Source organism: Balaenoptera musculus, chromosome 12, assembly GCF_009873245.2.
Source record: "Balaenoptera musculus isolate JJ_BM4_2016_0621 chromosome 12, mBalMus1.pri.v3, whole genome shotgun sequence".
Lineage (NCBI taxonomy): Eukaryota > Metazoa > Chordata > Mammalia > Artiodactyla > Balaenopteridae > Balaenoptera > Balaenoptera musculus.
Window position 1 is genome coordinate 59,807,390 of NC_045796.1, and position 17,789 is coordinate 59,825,178.

A 17,789-nucleotide genomic window follows, 5' to 3' on the forward strand; every position below is an offset into this window, starting at 1 on the left:
CACCCCTTGCCCACTCTGTGCCAGCCATCCTTGTCTTCTGTCCACTTCACAAACACACCAAGCTTATCCTGACCCTGGGGCACTTGTCTTAGCTGTTTCCCTTGCCTGGAATTCCCAGTCTCCAGATCTGTGCATCGGTAGATCCTTCTCGACATTCATGTCTCTGGGTAAATATCAGCTCCACAGAGAGGCCTTCCCTGACCACCCAGTCTAACATAGCTGTCAGTCACCCTCTATCACATCACCTTACTTTAATTCTCTGCATTGCATTTATCACTGGCTGATGCTTTCTTATTTATTGATTGATTTGTTTATCATCTCTCCATGGGACGTAAACTCCATGAGAGCAGTGACCTTGTCTGTTCTGTTAGTCCCAGGATCCCAGCACCCAGAGCTGTGTCTTGCATATAGTCAAAATAATATTGATAAGAGCTGACATTTGTGGAGCATTTCCAGTGTGCTTAGGCAAATAGTAGTACAATATATAATACCCTCATGCGGTAATATGTACTTTCTTAATGATATACATAGTGTGTATTATATATTAATTATATAACATACAATATAATACATATATTACACATATGATATATGTATACTATGTAATATAAAATACCTACTATATACAATATATATCATATGTACATATATATGTGTGTGTGTATGTATATCCTCATGGTAATATAATAACAATACCTATTCTCATATGGTTTGGTGAGAATTAAATGAGGCAGTATTAGTAACATCTTATTATGATTATGATTATCATTAGTATTATTATGCCTGGTTTGTAAATGAGGAAACTGCGGTACATAGTGGTTAACTAACTTCACAAGATCACGTGGCTGAGACGTGGTGGGGTCAGGCTTGGACCCAGGAGTCTGGCTGTAGAGCCAGATGCTCAGTAAGCTCACTGGGAGCTCACCGAACACCTTAACCTCTTAGCTCCTTTCTGCCCCACAACCATAGGAGGAGCGCCCAATGTCTGTTGCCTGGATTTTGCCACAGATTCTTAGCTGATGTCCCAACCTCCAGGCCTGCTTTTGAGTTCTACTAGCGTGGTCAATCTAAAACGTAAATCAGAACTGTTAGGCTCCCAGTTCTCTTAGACTAAGATCCAAACTCCTTTTCTTCATAAGCTGAATTCTCTTCACATCTCTGCCCATGTTTCCTACTTCTTCCCCATGTGCACCTTTATTCCTAACGCACCAGATTACCCTTGGGTCCCTGAACACACTGTGCTGTTTTGCAGCTTCATGCAAAACAGAGGCTGTTTCCCTTGCCTTGCTTAATTTGACAGATTCTTAAAGCTTGTTTCTATTACTTAGAAACTTTCTTAGTGTTCTCCCTAACCTACTCCAACCCCATGGGGCCGCCTACATTGGGTGTTCTCTTCTCTCCTGTTTCACTTTGTGCACAGTTCAATCATGGAAGTACTGTGTTGTACTCTTCTGGGCTCCTCCTATGCTCCCCTACCCCCCAACCTCCAGCCTTCCGTCAGCCTTTCCTGTGGACGTTATCATTTTGACTGGCTTCCCTCCAACCCTGGTACCTAAGAGAAGGCCTGGTAAATATTAGGCACTCAGTAACTATTTGCTGAAGGAATACTAACTTCCAAAAGGAATTTGAGGCAATCATATATAAGACAGAGCATTATAATATATTCAGTATTAATACAAACATTTCAGAAACCAACTAGAAAAAAATTACGTTCTTGGAAGGAGTTTATTCCTGGAATTGGGCACAATTTAACTTTGAGTTTTTTGGCTACCAAGATAAAAAGGGAGATGTGTGGGGGCAGTTTCATCTTTATTTTCTAGGAAAAGGAAAAGGTTCTTCAATTGAGACAAGTTTTTTCGTGGTCCTGAATTCTAGGAAGAGATTCTTCCATGGAAGGGAGATTGGATTTCCTTAAGGACAGTGTTTTTGAATGTAAACATTTGTAAAAAATTTTTCTTAATAAAAGCTCAAGGTTTAACGTTGAATTGCAGCTCCAAAGGCATTTGTTTGGGGTCCCACTTTAATACAGTGCCTGTATTTTTTATTTGGATTAATTTATTATAGGGGTGGAGCTTAGAGAGCCTAGAGATTTTGATAACTTACCCAACAACCATAGCCCAGGCACCTCTTATCAATAGATCCACTTTCCAATGTAAGTTATTTTTTGGGAGGGGAAGTGTGTGGGTTTAGGGCAAGCTTTGGTAAGTCCTGAGTCAACTATTTTACATTTGGGTCTTTGGTGACTACCAGGGGTTTAGCTTTTCCATGTTGTTCATTGAAGAGATTTCTTGCATTAGACACCAGGTGGTCCATCCACCTTTGGAGGATCTCTCATCAGAACTTAAGGGCCTGCACAACTACTGAGCCCGCGTGCCACAACTACTGAAACCCACGCGCCTAGAGCCCATGCTCCACAAGAGTAGCCACTGCAATGAGAAGCCCACGCACCACAACGAAGAGTACCCCCTGCTCGCCGCAACTAGAGAAAGCCCGCACGCAGCAACGAAGACCCAACACAGCCAAAAAAAAAAAAAGAAAAAAAAAAGAACTTAAGGGCCTGACTTGTGCTGCCTGGTTCGAAGGCCATCTTACCTTCATGAAACTGTGAGCTCCAGCAGTGTGGGGCAGGGCCACTATAGTTCTTCACAGACTATTAGCTCAAGCACCTATGTAAGCCCTGGCTGAGCCTCAGAGTTGTACATCCTAGAGTTCTGTGCCATCAAGTATTGGGAGGGATAATTTTGGTCTAAAAGATTTAAGGACAAAGTATTATAAAATAGTCTGCCTTCACTGAAAAATATATTTACTGAGCACCTGTTGGGCGCCGGGCACTGGTGGGTACCGGGGGTACAGTCTTAGTGCCCAGGTAGAGCTCACCATCTAGTATGATTTCTGTCTTCACTGATTTTACAATCTAGACAGAATCATAAGAGAACCATTCTGATGAGACTGTCAGGGCATCCATGTGCCAAATAAACTCCTAGGTAGCTGAGTTCGTTCACCTATTAGATGAGGATGATTTAGGATTGTCCATTTAAACATTGGGGGGTGTCTGCCAAATGTTATCATTTGAGATTTAGCATAGTCGATACAGTCTCGTCCCTTGGCCCCTTGTCAGTGAACAAGATCAGGTGTTTTTTTTGTTTGATTTTTCATTATGAAAATTTTCAAACACACAGAAAAGTAGAATAGTAGTCCAATGAACAGCTTTATAACCATCACCTCTATTCAATAGTTGTTAACATTTTGTCATATTTGCCTCAACTATGTTTTTTTCTTGATGCGGACGTATTTTAAAATTAGTTACAGATATCATGACATTTAACCTCCAAACACTTTTGAATGCAGCGCTGATATTTTCCTCATGTGATCAGCAGCCTCCAAGGTGGCCCCAGTGATCCCTGCCTCCCGGGATTCACCCTCTTGGGTAATCCCCTCCCATTGAGTGTAGGCTGGACTTATTGATTTGCTTCTCAGAAATAGAATATGGCAGAAGCAATGGGATGTCCCTTCCAAGATTAGGTTATGAAAAGATTGTAGCTTCTGTCTTGGGCATCCTCTCTCTCCTGTCCTTGATCTTTCACTTGCTCTGATGCAAGCCAGCATGGTTGTGAGCTGCTCTATGGAGAGGTCCACATGGCAAGGAACTCATCTCTGGCCAGGAGCCAGCAAGGACCTGAGGCCTGTTAACCATGTGAATGAGTTTGGAAACATCTTCCCCTAGTCAAGGCTTGAGATAACTGCAACCTGGCTGACATCTTTTTTTTTTTTTTTTTAATATTTGGGATTTTATTTTATCTTTTTAATTTTTAAAAATTGAAGTATGGTTTATTTACAATGTTGTGTTAATTTCTGCTGTACAGCAAAGTGACTCAGTTATACACATATACAAATTCTTTTTTATATTCTTTTCCATTATAATTTATCCCAGGATATTAAATATAATTCCCTGTACTATATAGTAGGACCTTGTTGTTTATCCATTCTATAGGTAATAGTTTGCATCTACTAACCCCAAACTCCCAGTCTGTCCCTCTCCCTCCCCCCTCCCCCTTGGCAACCACAAGTCTGTTCTCTATGTCTGTGAGTCTGCTTCTGTTTCATAGATGAGTTCATTTCTGCCGTATTTTAGATTCCACCTATAAGTGATATCATATGGTAGTTGTCTTTCTCTTTCTGACTTACTTCACTTAGTATGATAATCTCTAGTTGCATCCCTGGCTGACATCTTAATTGCAGCCTGTGAGAGACCCTGAGCCAGAGGCACCCAGCTAAAGCTGCCTGGATTCTTGACTCACAGAAACTGTGAGGTAGTAAATATTTGGCCTTTTTAAGCTGCTAAATTTTTGAGGAAATTTATTACACAGCTATCAATAACAAACACACCCACGTAGCTCCAATCCCATTAATCCTAGTAGGAGCCTCTTTGAGCAGCTGCTGAGCTGTGAAGGGTACAGCCAGGTTGTCAGGAGGGAAGAGTGCTTATCCTGCTATGATGGGCGGCAGGCATCAGGCAGCCAATTTCAGTTGCCTCAAGTTACATAGATAAAAGGTTTTACATCTTTTAGAAGTAGAATCTTATCTTCTGGTCTCTCACGAGACTATTATTACTACCCATTCTGATTTTAGCAGTGTTCTTGTCTTGGCTGTGAAGAAACCTGGATCTATTCCAAGATTGTAGAGCTTGGCACACAGGAGGTTTCTGTCTCTGGATTCAATGATCTTTGAGAAAGTAGTGTGCATTGGGGAGAGAGTTATGTGGGACATTCTTAACCATCTAATGGCCGGGATACATGAACAATAATGTTCAGTAGGGGAGTAATAAGGCCTCCCACAGAGTAGGAGCTAAAGACTCAGTCTTACACTCGGAAAGAAGCATCACACAGAATTCTATGTGCTATCCAGCATACTCATGGGTATATCATTTGAGAACGTATCAGATTCCCAATTTTTTTTTTTTTTTTTTGGCCATTCTCAGACCAGGGATCGAACCCAGGGCCCGGCAGTGAAAGCGCTGAGTCCTAACCACTGGACCACCAGGGAATTCCCCAGATTCGCATTTTTAAAGATGAGGTCAATAGCAGTTTGATTTCCTCCAAAAGGATCTATGCCTATTGTGTGAATCTGAGTAAGGTCCACCACTCTGGGCAGGTGCTAAACAGTTCTGGTGGTTAAAGGTTTGCACCAGTTTTTGGTGATTGCTCAGATGTTTGAAAATGGTTGAAGATCCTGGATTCCAGCTAAGGTGAAACCTGGAGTCCATAAAATGATGACAGATCCTCCAGAAATGTGGAGTCTGCTTGCAGGGCCCTGATGACCAGGCACAAAACCTGCCATTAGAATCTGCTACTATTCAACTTTCTTAAAAGAAGGATAAGTTCCTTATAAAAGGATTTGAATATAAATTTCAGCATGACATTGAATTCAGTCTGATGTGTTGTTTCATTAACTAAACCATATTTGGAGGCTACCAGATAGTCTTTATTTTTTTTTTTTTTTTTTTTTTTTTTTTTTTTTTTAATTTATTTATTTATTTATGGCTGTGTTGGGTCTTCGTTTCTGTGCGAGGGCTTTCTCCAGTTGCGGAGAGCCGGGGCCACTCTTCGTCGCAGTGCGCGGGCCTCTCACTGTCGTGGCCTCTCCCGTTGCGGAGCTCAGGCTCAGTAGTTGTGGCTCACGGGCTTAGTTGCTCCGCGGCATGTGGGATCCTCCCAGACCAGGGCTCGAACCCGTGTCTCCTGCATTGGCAGACAGATTCTCAACCACTGCGCCACCAGGGAAGCCAGATAGTCTTTATTGAATAAAGAGACAGAACAGCTGGTTCCTCTGATTGCCCAAATACAGAATAGCCAGGACAGAAATGAAATGAAGGGGAAAGCCTCTCTTGGGATGTAGTTTGAGTTGGGTGCTCTATATTCTTTACCCTCAGAAGGTGTACTTGGGAAAGTGAAACAGGGGAGACCCATAGAACTTTTATACCCCTCAAATCTCACTGTTTCAGTTGAATGTCTAGTCAGACTCAAAAGCAGCAATATTTCAGCAACTTCAAGAAAAGAGAGAAATAAGAAGGCCGATCATCAGTGAGTCAGTAATGCTGCGTCATCGTTAGAGATATTAGCTATGGTTCTTGAAGACTTCCAGAAGCTGCTGTTTAATGTTATTAAATTATAATACTAAGTGAGTCTGAGCAGGCATCTGCCTCCTCCTGAGAAATATTTTCCTAAACCGGATTTCCTGTGTGTGAAGTTTTTCCACAACTGGTACAAATCCTTTATCCAAATTTCCTAAAATTACAGTATATGTGCATGAATGCTTTGAGCGCATGGAGTTCAGAAGGTGCTCAGAAACATTAATAGGAGGACTGAAGTACAGAAGAGCAAGTGCAATCCCATCCTTATAGTGGGGAATGTATGTTCATCCTTGTCTCATCCATAGGGAGTTTTAAGAGCCGGGACATCAACAAAGAGAAGATTGGGAGGAAGAGGCGAGATGATTGGTATTGGTGGTCATTGGGGAAGGGGTCAAGATAGTTCATACTCTCTGGAAAAAATTTTCCTGTACGTTCTTCTAGAGAATTTTGTAGAAGATTGGAGGAGTATCTAGTTGCCTTCCAGAATGAAATCTGAGGAGGGATTAAATTTAGGGGCTTCTTCTGGTATCCCCCCACCCACCTTTATTTTTTCCCAGATTGTGAACCAGTTGGTGCAACCAGTAAATGTCAGAAAGTTGTCAAAGTTAATGGTTTTAATTCTGATATTTACTCATAAGGACCATTAATAACCTCATATATAAGATAGCACCACCCCCCTCATAGTTGAAAGAATCACATATTCAGTGATTTTAGAGTATGCTGGGAATATGAACACGAGCTCTTTAAAGGAAGTGGCCTGTCATATGACTTCTGACAAAGAGAGGTCTGACCAAGAGTGTAAGAGAGACTAGAACATAGATTTCCTTCAGCTTTGCCCTCTGGGAGTCACATGCAGGAAAAAGAGCTTCAAGGATGTGTTCTTTGAAGGTTGGCTGGTAAGATTACTGTGACCTGTGCTATCCTTGGGGAAAGTACTCAAAGTCTTTGTCTTTCAATTGTTCTTAAAGTCCCAGTTAATTAAAGGTTGAGAGAGGGACAATTAGAAATAGGAATGATATCAACATTGACTTCACTGGAATTATCTGCTTATAAATCCCATCAGTGCTCAAGTATAGGGAACACTAAGTAGGTGAAACGCGGAATTACTCTTAATTCTTAGATTAATAGAAAAATGAGTGCTTGAAAGTCTTTTGACTATTAATCTTTAATTTCTCTCTAGAACGATATTCTCCCCACAGCCAGTCTTTTCTCTTCTGCCACTTATAGCATTTGGAAATTTAGCTAAATGGCAGGAATGGAGCTGATAGTGGCCAGTAAAAGCTGGGAGCAGAATTAGTAAGGGAATAAGTGGATATAATTCAGAGGTTCATTTCTATAGCTACTTCCAGTGCTCTGAAACAAACATTCTACCCGCTATCGCATAGTGATATATGTGAACACAAGTCATCGGTTTTTACTTAGAAGTGTGTTAGTGGAGACTTACTTTCCTAGGGTGTTGTGCAAAATAAATATGGCCGTAAATTCTTTGTGTGATTCCAGAGGAAAGAACTGGGATCAATGGTAGATGTACCAAGGGGACATATTTTGTCTCAACGTAAGGAACTATCTAACCAGAGAATTGCCTGCCTTGCCCAGGAAATGAGGGAGAAGTCCCTAGAGAGGCTGCCGTTGGGGACTCTGGTAGGGAAATGGGAGAAGGGATTTCTACACTGCATGGGAGGTTAGACTGTTCCGCCCACAGCTGTAGTACTTGTTCTGTTATTGTCGATGAGTGTAAAATAATTCCTTATGTTAGAATAGCACCTTCTAGTTTGCAAAATGCTTTCACATTATTACATTTTTCAATCCTTATAATAGTTCTCTAATCTAAGAAAAGACAGATCAAACATACTTACGGCTATCAACACCTTAATTGATGATTTCTACTGTGATAGGTACCAGAGGGACAGAAAAGTAAAACAGAGGGTTACCTGCCCTCAAGGAGATTAAAAACTACTTGAGGAGATAGGACACACACATACATAAGACTGTGAGATGACGTGTGAATTACCTAATGAGTGATCTAGACCAGTGGCTCTTAAAGTGTCGTCCCTCGACCAGCAGCATCAGCATTACCTGAGATCTTGTTAGAAAGGCAGATTCTTGGGTGCCACTCCATACCTACTGAATCAGAAACTCCTGGCCTGGGGATGCGTGGGGGATAAATCAGTATTTTTAAAAAGCCCTCTAGGTGATGATGATGCATGCTCGAGTTTAAGACCACCGATCTACTCCAGTCTAGACCAGTGCTTCTCAAACTTTAGCGTGCATAAGAATCATCTGGAACAGCACTATTCAAAGTGTGGTGTAAGAACTGCAGGCTCTCCAGGGAATTTTTATGCCTCTAAAGTTTAAGAAACACTGACCTGGAAGCTTGTTGAAACACAGATTCTCTCCCAGTCTCACCCCCAGTTATTCTGATTTAGTAGATGGGACCTGAGCATTTGTGACGCTGATGCTGGCATCAGGCTATCCTCTGAGCAGCCCTGCTCTAAGCAGTTGTCCCTCTGGGGTTTGGCAGGGGAGTGGGCAATGAGAGGTGCTAGTGGACTGGACAGTGCAGGTAGCCTTCCTGGAGTGGAGGAGGGAGAACTTGATCTGAGTCATAAGGGAAGGGTTGGGTTAGACAAGTGGAGGTTGTTTGAGACAGGAAGGATGGGATGAAGGGTGGTGATGGGATGAGCTCCCGGCATATTTGACTGAAGTAGAGCATTCACATGAGGTAGACCTTGACTTGTCCTGCCAGGGCCTGGAGAGACCTATCTGCTGGCAGCTCTCGTGTACCCTCCCCAGGGAAGAGGCTGAGAGGCAGGCAGCAGGCAAACAGCCTAGACCAGGACTGCTTCCTCATTTGCGCTGTTTTGTGGTCCCTCCCTCTGGTGGGACTTTTAAGATCCATGTTGCTCTCTGTTTGTCCTCTCCTCATTCCTCGGTTTCCTTGCTCACTAAGCCATCTTGCTTCAACTCTGCAGCTTCCTTGTTCTCTGAGTTTGGTCTGAATCTTCAGGATTGGATTCCGGCCACTCTTCTCAGCCTCCGTGTTGATTTAGTTCTCCCTGGACAACTGTGTGGCTTTGCCCTCCATATGTGCCCTCCTCTCACTCAGCTAGCACCTCAGTCAGTTCTAATGGGGTGGGGGCAGGTAATGGGGTGAGGGACCTAGCTGACCTGTGCAGTCTTCTTCCACATGTTCTCATCTTTGTTGCATCCTGCTGTCTCCTGGTCAGCCCTGTGTTGCTGCCTGTGACAGAAGTGGAAGGCCATGTGGGAAGGGCCAGAGGTCAGGCTTGGAGGTCAGAATAAGCAGCCTTGAGTTCATGGGGCCACTTAAGGTCTTGACCCATGATCTATGATAAAGTCCGATCACAGCGAGCTCAAGTCTGGCATACAAAGAGCAAATATCCTTCAGGGCCCTAGAACATTCTTCTTATTCATGACTTAGTGCTCGCCACTCAAGTTTTGGTCATCCTTGGGTGCTTCAGTGGTTCCTCCATCTACAACATGATCTTCCTCACAGAGAAGAGCTGCTCAAACCACCCAGGAGAGGTAGGATCAGATTCTAGAAACACCCAGGACCAGCTATCGTTCTCCAGCCCTCAGTGGAGCCAACCCCTGCCCCCCTGCCATGGGCTCTCCTCAGGTCCATGTGGCCCCTCCCTCTGGCTGCTTGGTTGCCATCCTTGCATTTCCTCACTGGTCTCTGCTCCCTGGTGGCTGCTTGAAGACCCAGCCAGAGAGGTCTGTGAAATCAGCCTGGCCACCTGAAGTCACCCTGCCACTGCTGGGATGTGGGCTCACCCTCACAGTCAGGAGGGCCGAGCATCCTCAGAAAGGCTTCTGTGGTTTTGGAACCTGGCCTCTGGTGGACCATCCCTTAGGGAGTCCCATGTACCCTGGGTCCCTCACCTCCCAGTGTTTCTGATATTTTCAATCTTTATTTGCTCTCACCAATGGTTCATGGTCCACACACCAAATCTGGGCGCTGGCAGGGTGTTACAGGTGCTCAGATATCCCTCAGCTCCTTCTGTCCATCTCTACAGAAACTGGTGGGGTGGTTTACCTACTGAAAATGAGGCTTGAGTTGCCTCGTCACCCAAGCCTGCTGCTTCAGTGCCCTTCAGAAGTGCCCTTAGTGTTTTGTTTTTGCTAATACCCTCCAGTAATGAAAAATGGGCTCACTTGGTGAAGCCTGGGGGTGCTGCAGACTTGAGACTTTGGCTTGTCCTCTTCATCTCTAAGCAGAGTCTAATCTAAATTCAGTCTCCCTCTTAAAAATACTTCCTGCCAAGCTCAAAAGGCCAAATCTGGAACAATTTGAAGAGCAAAAAGAATAATGAGAGTACTGGATTATAGGCCATAGAATAAAATAAATATTGACAAGTGCACACTTAAATAAATAATGGAATACGTCAGTAAATGGGGGATGAAGGGAACAGTAGTATTTGGATCAATACATGTAGAAGGATTGAGAGAAATAGAAAATCCTGATTAGGCAAACACCACAGTAATAATTATTTCAGATGACATCTACTGAGGGATGTTAAAATTAGTGGGCCCAAGTTTGAGGAGAAACAGGATATTTATACAGTCTCAAAGTTTCTCTCCCAAGGCTATTAATTGCAAAAGGAAAAATAGTAACATTACAGTGAAGAAACCTTATAGACACCACCTTCACCGCATGGTCAAGGTTAACATCCCCAGTGATATGGACATATGGACATTGTGGACCCCCTGATATGATGCCCTGAGAAGGGTTATTAGGGTTCTCCAGAGAAACAAACCAATAGGAGATCTAGATATAGATATCTAGATCTATCCATGTCTATTTCTCTTATATAATAAAGTTATATTGACTCATACAACTATGGAGGCTGACAAGTCCCAAGATCTGCAGGGTGGGTTGGCAGGGTAGAGACCTGGGAGGGCTGATGGTGTAATTCCAGTATGAACTGCTTCAAGACCAAGGAAGAGCCAATGTTTCCATTTAAGTCTGAAGGCAGGAAAAAGCCCATGTCCCAGTTCAGAGGCAGTCAGGCAGGAGGAATTCTCTCTTACTCCAGGGAGAGTCAGCCCTACTGTCCAATAAGGCCTTCATCTAATTGGAGGAGGCCCACCCACATTAGGGAGAGCATTCTGCTTTACCCACTCTACCACTTAAATGTTAATCTCATCCAAAACACCCTCATAGAAACACCCAGAATAATGTTTGACCACATAACTTAGCACCCGTAGTCCAGTCAGGTTGACACACAAAATAACCATCACAGAAGGGTTCATAAAAATGCATGACTACTCTAATTATTAACAACCTTAGACAAACCCAAGTTGATGAACATTGAACAGAATAACTGACCAGTATTCTTTAAAAGTGTCAAGACTATGAAAGACAAGGCAAGACTGAGGAGGTTGGAGGAGACTAAGGCAACCTGATAACTAAATGCAGTGTGGGATCCTAGCTGGGATCCTGGAACAGAAAAGGATACTAGTTGAAAAACTAATAAAATTTGAATGAAGCCTATAGTGCAGTTAATTGTTTTATATTGATGTTAATTCTTTAGTTTTGGTAAACGTACTGTGGTTACCTAAGATGTTAATCTTAGCAGAAGCTGGTTGAAGGGTATACAGAAACTCTGCTATTTTTGCAACTTTTCTATAAGTCTAAAATTAATTAACTAAAAAATTTAACTAAAAAAGCTTAAAAAAAAGTTTCCTGCCATTGGGTACTCTGAGGATTTCTTAGTAACAGAGGGTATTTTTATATTCTTTAAATTTTTAACTGTCTTGTGTGTATATATACATATAATTGTGTATCTACCGTGAATGCTAAATTCTATCCTTTTTTTTGGCAAGTTCCTTTAAAAACCCTTAGACTTTTGTTCTTTTTTTCCTTCTATATTCTGTGTTCCCTCCTGACTAAAGCATCCTTTTGTAAATGTTCACAGCTCAACCCTCTTGCTGTTCCATGGAGGGTCTTTATCTCTGAGGTGGTGCTCCTCATGGCATATTGTACAGAGCAGAGGGCATCAGGCTGGGAGTCAGGAGACCCGGGTGCCAGCATTTTTAGTCTGGTTCTGTCACTAACTCAGTATCCTTCCAGTTTTAACATTCTGAGCCAAATGGCAAATTTGGGCTGAACGCTATAGGCATTAGTTGATGTATGGATTCAAATGATTATATTTAGTATTTTTTCCCTTTTATCAAGGTCTGAAGTGCTCTATTTTTAGATTTCCTAAGTTTTTATAAACTCATGTACATTTTTTCCTCTTGCCCCCCAAAGTCTTTGGAGTCTACAACAGAATTCACAATTTACTCTGGCATTTCCCTTAGACTCTTTCCTTTTAGCCATTTAAGGAAATCAACATTTTGGGGGGCCAGGAAGCCAGTGTAGCTCTCCTTTAACTTGTTTTCTCCTCTCTGAAACTGGGTCATATGTGTAAAAGTGAGATTTGAAAAAGGGCTGTCTGAACTGAAAACTTCTATTGCCCTGAGACGGCTTTGAAAGGAGGCTTCTGGTGGAAAGATGGATGGAATCTACCAGATGGAGAGAAGTGGGGGGCACATATGGGTTTTGGGGGGCAGGGAAAGGGGTGGGCACAGCATGAGCAGAGGCGTGGCAGTGGGAAGCATGAAGCATGCTGGGGAGCGGGGCTGTTCTGGGTCTGCTAGGGTAAAGGAGGATGTGGGATAAAGCTGGAACGTGGGCGGGAACAGAGTGCGATGAGCCTTGGATTCCAGGTTGAGTTTGGACTGTATTTCATAGCCCATTTCATAAACCACTGAAGGTCTTTGAGAAAGGGAGTGCCACAGTGAAAAGAGTGTCTTAGAGATTTAAGTATGGGTGGGATATGGAATGGACTGGAGAAACAGAGGGTCTCTCCTTATGAGTGCTGGTGTTTGATGAGTTAACCAGATACGGCGCTAAGTGCTTTACATGTGTTAGGTCATTTAATCCTCACAGTAGCCCTAAGAAATACCCTTAATATCATCCCCATTTTCCAGATGGGAAAACTGAAGCTTTGCGAGGTTAGTTAATGACCAGGCTTTCCGTAGTGAATAACAGTGGTGGCAGGATGTGAAGTAGGATGGATCCGTTTCCACTTGGGCTGCCTCTTTATCCTGCAACACAGTGGCCTGGAGACAACCTGGGCCAATTGTAGTAGGTAAGATGTGATAAGTCCAGGTGACAAGGCCTGAACTAGGTCAGCCGTGGTGGAAAAGGAGAGATGGGAGCGGCAATGTGAGACATCCCTGTATGGGAGCCTGATCGCAGGGCTGGGTCTGCAATTTTAAAGCTTCTCTTTATGTTTGTTCCCTGTTGGTGCTCAGTGGTGAGAACTTTGCCAAGACCATGGAGACCTCATGGAAAGCCTTGCCTCCAAACTTCCTAAGTAGCTTAGGCTTCTTGTTTTTCCCGAGGAAATGAATTAATTTAATAAAGTAAGTGCTGAGGCTGGGTGAGCTTGGCTGGGGTTACTAGAGATGGTTTAAGCAAACTTCCAGGTGTTCTCAAGCACCTCAAACTTTAATGGCTAGAGTTGGAGACAAGGAGGTGCCTCTGGAGGTCTGGGGGTGATCAGTTCTTCCTTTTTTCCATGAACCCCCTCTCTCATCCACTTATCTTGATATGTTTCCAGTTACTTCCCTGCTTTGCTGTTGTGTGGGTTGATATATCACAGAATTGTTTAATTTGCTTTACTTTTGTTTCTAGTTTTAAGTCAAAGGGGGTACATGCATTTGGTTTTGCAAAGCTTTTGATGTACACTTAAACGGGCGTATAATGGGCGCATGCTGAATGCTGTTGTGACGTAGTGGGACGGTGAGGGCCGGCCCAGTGACCTCTCTCTGCTGTCTCTGCTGCAGGTGATAAGAAGTACATCATGGGGCCCAAGCTTTCCACTCTTGACGCCACCGTCTTTGGACACTTGGCACAGGCAATGTGGACCTTACCAGGGACGAGACCTGAGCGGCTGATAAAAGGCAAGCCCTACGAAGCTCTTCAGGTTTTGGGAGTTGCTGGGGGGTGGACGGTGGGAGCAGCACAATGGAGAATTCTAGGCCAATGCCCCTGAGCTTGGCTGTGCTTTATGGAGGCGCCAGGCCGTGGTGTCTGGGGCCAGGGTCGGTTTCCTGTGCTCAGGATATGTAGAGGCTGAGGAGAGACCCGGCTTCTCACCTGCCGTCTTGCTCAGACCATGTTCTTAGCAAAGCTGACACAAATCCTGCTGTGTTCTACACCAGGGCTTTTCTTCCAGCTCCTAACGTAGTGGACTTAATACTTGTCGCTGAAACAGGGCTTGCATTCCCCCTAGTGCCCTTGTTTTGTTGGTCTTCCTTAATTTCCTTTGGACTGTGGTGGCTCACCAGTTTCTGGTTTATCCAGCACTGTGGCAGCCGTGGTCGGGTGGGACTGATGAGCTCACTGCCCATCTCACATGCTCCTTTTGAATCTGAACTGGTCTCAGATATTTCACACAAGCGTATAGGTACATAAGATTCTGTGTCATTTGAGTTCAAAGCACTCCCTTCTCCTATTCCAGTGGGGTGTCTGTAGATCATACACTGAGAGTAGTAGAGCTGGAAAGTTCAAGATAGTGGGAAAATGGGGAAAGTGTCAACAAATGCTTTGTAAGTCTAGTGCTATGTGAGGTGTTACTATTGATATTATTGTACATGCATTTTGGCCAAAGAAATGGTAGCTTTGTTGTGTGATCTTGATGTAAGGCCCATGAGAATTACAATTCTAAACTGGAGGGGTCGAAGTGGGATGAGTGGGACCGGAGCTAGAGGATGCACATATGTGTGGGGTAGGGATGGGGGTGGTTGCCAGGAGTAAAATTGGCAGTGGGGCAGGGAAAGTCAGCTCAACCTGGATTGATGTCAAGGGACCACATCTTCATGTGTGTATGTGTGTGTGTGTGTGTGCATGCGTGTGCGTTGGAGTGGGGTGGTGGGATATACATGGCAGCTGGGGCCTCTGGGAGAGGCTTCCTCTGCCTTGATGAATGGGAACCATTTTGAGTCATCTCTGGTTTTAAACAGTACCTAAGCAAGTGCCCGGGACCTGGGAATGTGGGCATCAAGGTTCCATATTTCGATTTGGGGAAGGGGATTGACAAGAGTTAATCAGGATTTTTATACCCCAGCTGAGAGACTGGAGGTGTACATGAGATCACCAGTGAATAACTTATAGAGTACTCTTAATTAATGTTGGATGGATGGATGGATGGATGGATGGAACCAAGCAAGGCAGAATCATACAAGAAACTGAGGCAGGTGAGCAGTCATGTGTGGTAGTCGTGGATGGGTAGGTGGGGAGGTTGGTGAAGGCTGTAGCTGTTTGTGTGTGTGTGTGTGTGTGTGTGTGTGTGTGTGTACTCATGTGCATGCCCAGAGATTCAGACCAGGCTAAAGGCAGTAGGAGTAACTCTCCAGATTGGTGGGGATGGGGCTCTAGATACATTACCAGACTTGGTTGGAATGGATCAGGCATTGACTGAAGGTCTTTTAGAACGATAGCTAGGTGGGGATAGGGATAGTATGGACTTATGTTTAATTTCCTAAATGATCAGCATGGAGGTGTTCCTTGTCTTGTGATGTGCTGGAAGTTATCTAAATTGAATATGTTATCATATTGGTGATGTTTGTAGCACTTAAAGTAGTTTCCCTTTATTTTAATCAGATTTTCCATGGTGGTCTAAAAGATAGTGATTCCTTTTCGTTCATCTAGGGCTGTGTTTTGTATTTACTCTTGCTTCCTGTTTCTTCGTACTCCCTCCTTCCCTACCACACCACCTTTACACACCTATGCGTACACACACACTCACATCTACTCATATGTTTCTATACCCACATGCCCTGTACACACTCACGTGTACACATACATTTACACTTCTACCCAAGCACATACACACACACACCCTATGCATACACACTCACACACACACCCTATGTGCACACACTCACACACACACTACAGTTGACAAACAACACAGGTTTGAACTGCATGGGTCACTTATACGTGGTTATTTTTCAGTAGTAATGACTACAGTATCACACAGTCCATGTTGGTTGAATCCACGAATGCAGAGGAACCTTGGATACAGGGGACAGACTATAAGTTCTATGCGAATTAACCCCCATGTTGTTCAAGGGTCAAGTGTATTGAGGCCATCTGTTATTTAGTCAGAAAGGTTTAGGTATCCAGTATCAGTAGAAATCTCAGATTGTACAGAATCCTTTCTCGAAGGAATGAAGCATCTTTTGTGAATTTATTTATGACTTGGCCCTTTCCTCTGTTACTTCCTGGAGGGACTTGAGGCATTTAGTGTTCTTTTTAAACAAATGATCAGTGTTTTTGGAGAATTGATTTTGAGTCCCATGCGGAGACGCCCACATTTGGGGGAATCTGATGCTGTCACCTGCAGGGCACTTTGGCACGTAGATGCAGATCCTTAAAATAAGCCGGTAGCTTCCAGCTCTCCGTGGGGATTGGAGGAGCACGAATCATTCAAGTCCACAGCAAGCCTCTAAAGCTCACTTCAGTCATTATTCTATGCCCCTTTCTAACCTTTTGATCGGAGCTGCTAATGCGGGCAGACTACTAATTTGATCTCAACTTCTTTCTCTGCCTTTGCTCTTTTTGTGGTGGAGACCTTCAGAGGAGAAGTAGAAACAAACAACCAAGAGTCTGGATAATTTAGAACTGGCTCACATCCCGGAGTGGAAGTGGCTTGGATCTGGCAGTTTTCTGCCTTAGCTTTGGAACAGCCAAGCCACTATTGTCCTTGCCATCTGTGTGAGTGTGTGTGTATCAAAATTAGCCTTTTGGTCCTAGATATTATTTAAAATAATCTAGCCACACAGGCTACTCCGGGAAACATCCAGAGTCATGAGAACTTTTCCTTAATTTAGGTGAGTAGGAGGACAGACTTTGAATATTCAGCAATTCTTAAAATATGCATAATATGTTTGTGTATGATATGAAATGTCATTTCCTTACTAGAGAAAATTTAGAAAAGATAGAAAAGTTTAAAAAAAATAAAATTAACTTGTGACCCCATCACCCGCAGAGAAATTCTGTTAATATTGTGTTATGTTTCCTTATCTTTTATCAAGTACATGTATATATGTATGTTTAAAAATTGGGATCATTATGTCGATATAGTTAAAACCTCCAGTTTTTTAAAAAAATTAATTTATTTATATTTGGCTGCGTTGGGTCTTCGTTGCTGCGCGTGGGCTTTCTCTAGTTGTGGCGAGCTGGGGCTGCTCCCCGTTGCGGTGCGCAGGCTTCTCACTGCGGAGGCTTGTCTTGTTGCGGAGCACAGGCTCTAGGTGTGCGGGCTTCAGTAGTTGTGGCACGCGGGCTCTAGAGTGCATGCTCAGTAGTTGTGGCGCACAGCCTTAGTTGTTTCGCGGCAGGTGGGATCTTCCCAGACCAGGGCTCGAACCCATGTTCCCTGCATTGGCAGGCAGATTCTCAACCACTGCACCACCAGGGAAGCCCTGCAGTTTTTAATTAACTATGTATTATGGCCATTTCCCTTGTCATTAAATATTCTTCAAAACAGTGTATTTAGTAGTTGCATAATATCCTATCCCATGGCTACATTGTAATTTATGTGATTAATCTTTTTCTGGACTTGTGGGTTGTTTCAAA

At 43.5% G+C, this 17,789-nt stretch overlaps 1 protein-coding gene across 8 annotated transcripts in view; it reads left to right on the plus strand.

The window, feature by feature from the left end:
* Window positions 1-17,789, plus strand: part of FAXC (failed axon connections homolog, metaxin like GST domain containing) — a 98,020-nt gene that overhangs the window by 72,838 nt on the left and 7,393 nt on the right. For all 8 annotated transcript variants that reach the window (XM_036871027.1, XM_036871028.1, XM_036871023.1 and 5 more), the window contains one exon: window positions 13,991-14,107. In XM_036871027.1, coding sequence (XP_036726922.1) covers window positions 13,991-14,107 — 117 coding nt within the window. The remainder of the gene's footprint in view (window positions 1-13,990; window positions 14,108-17,789) is intronic.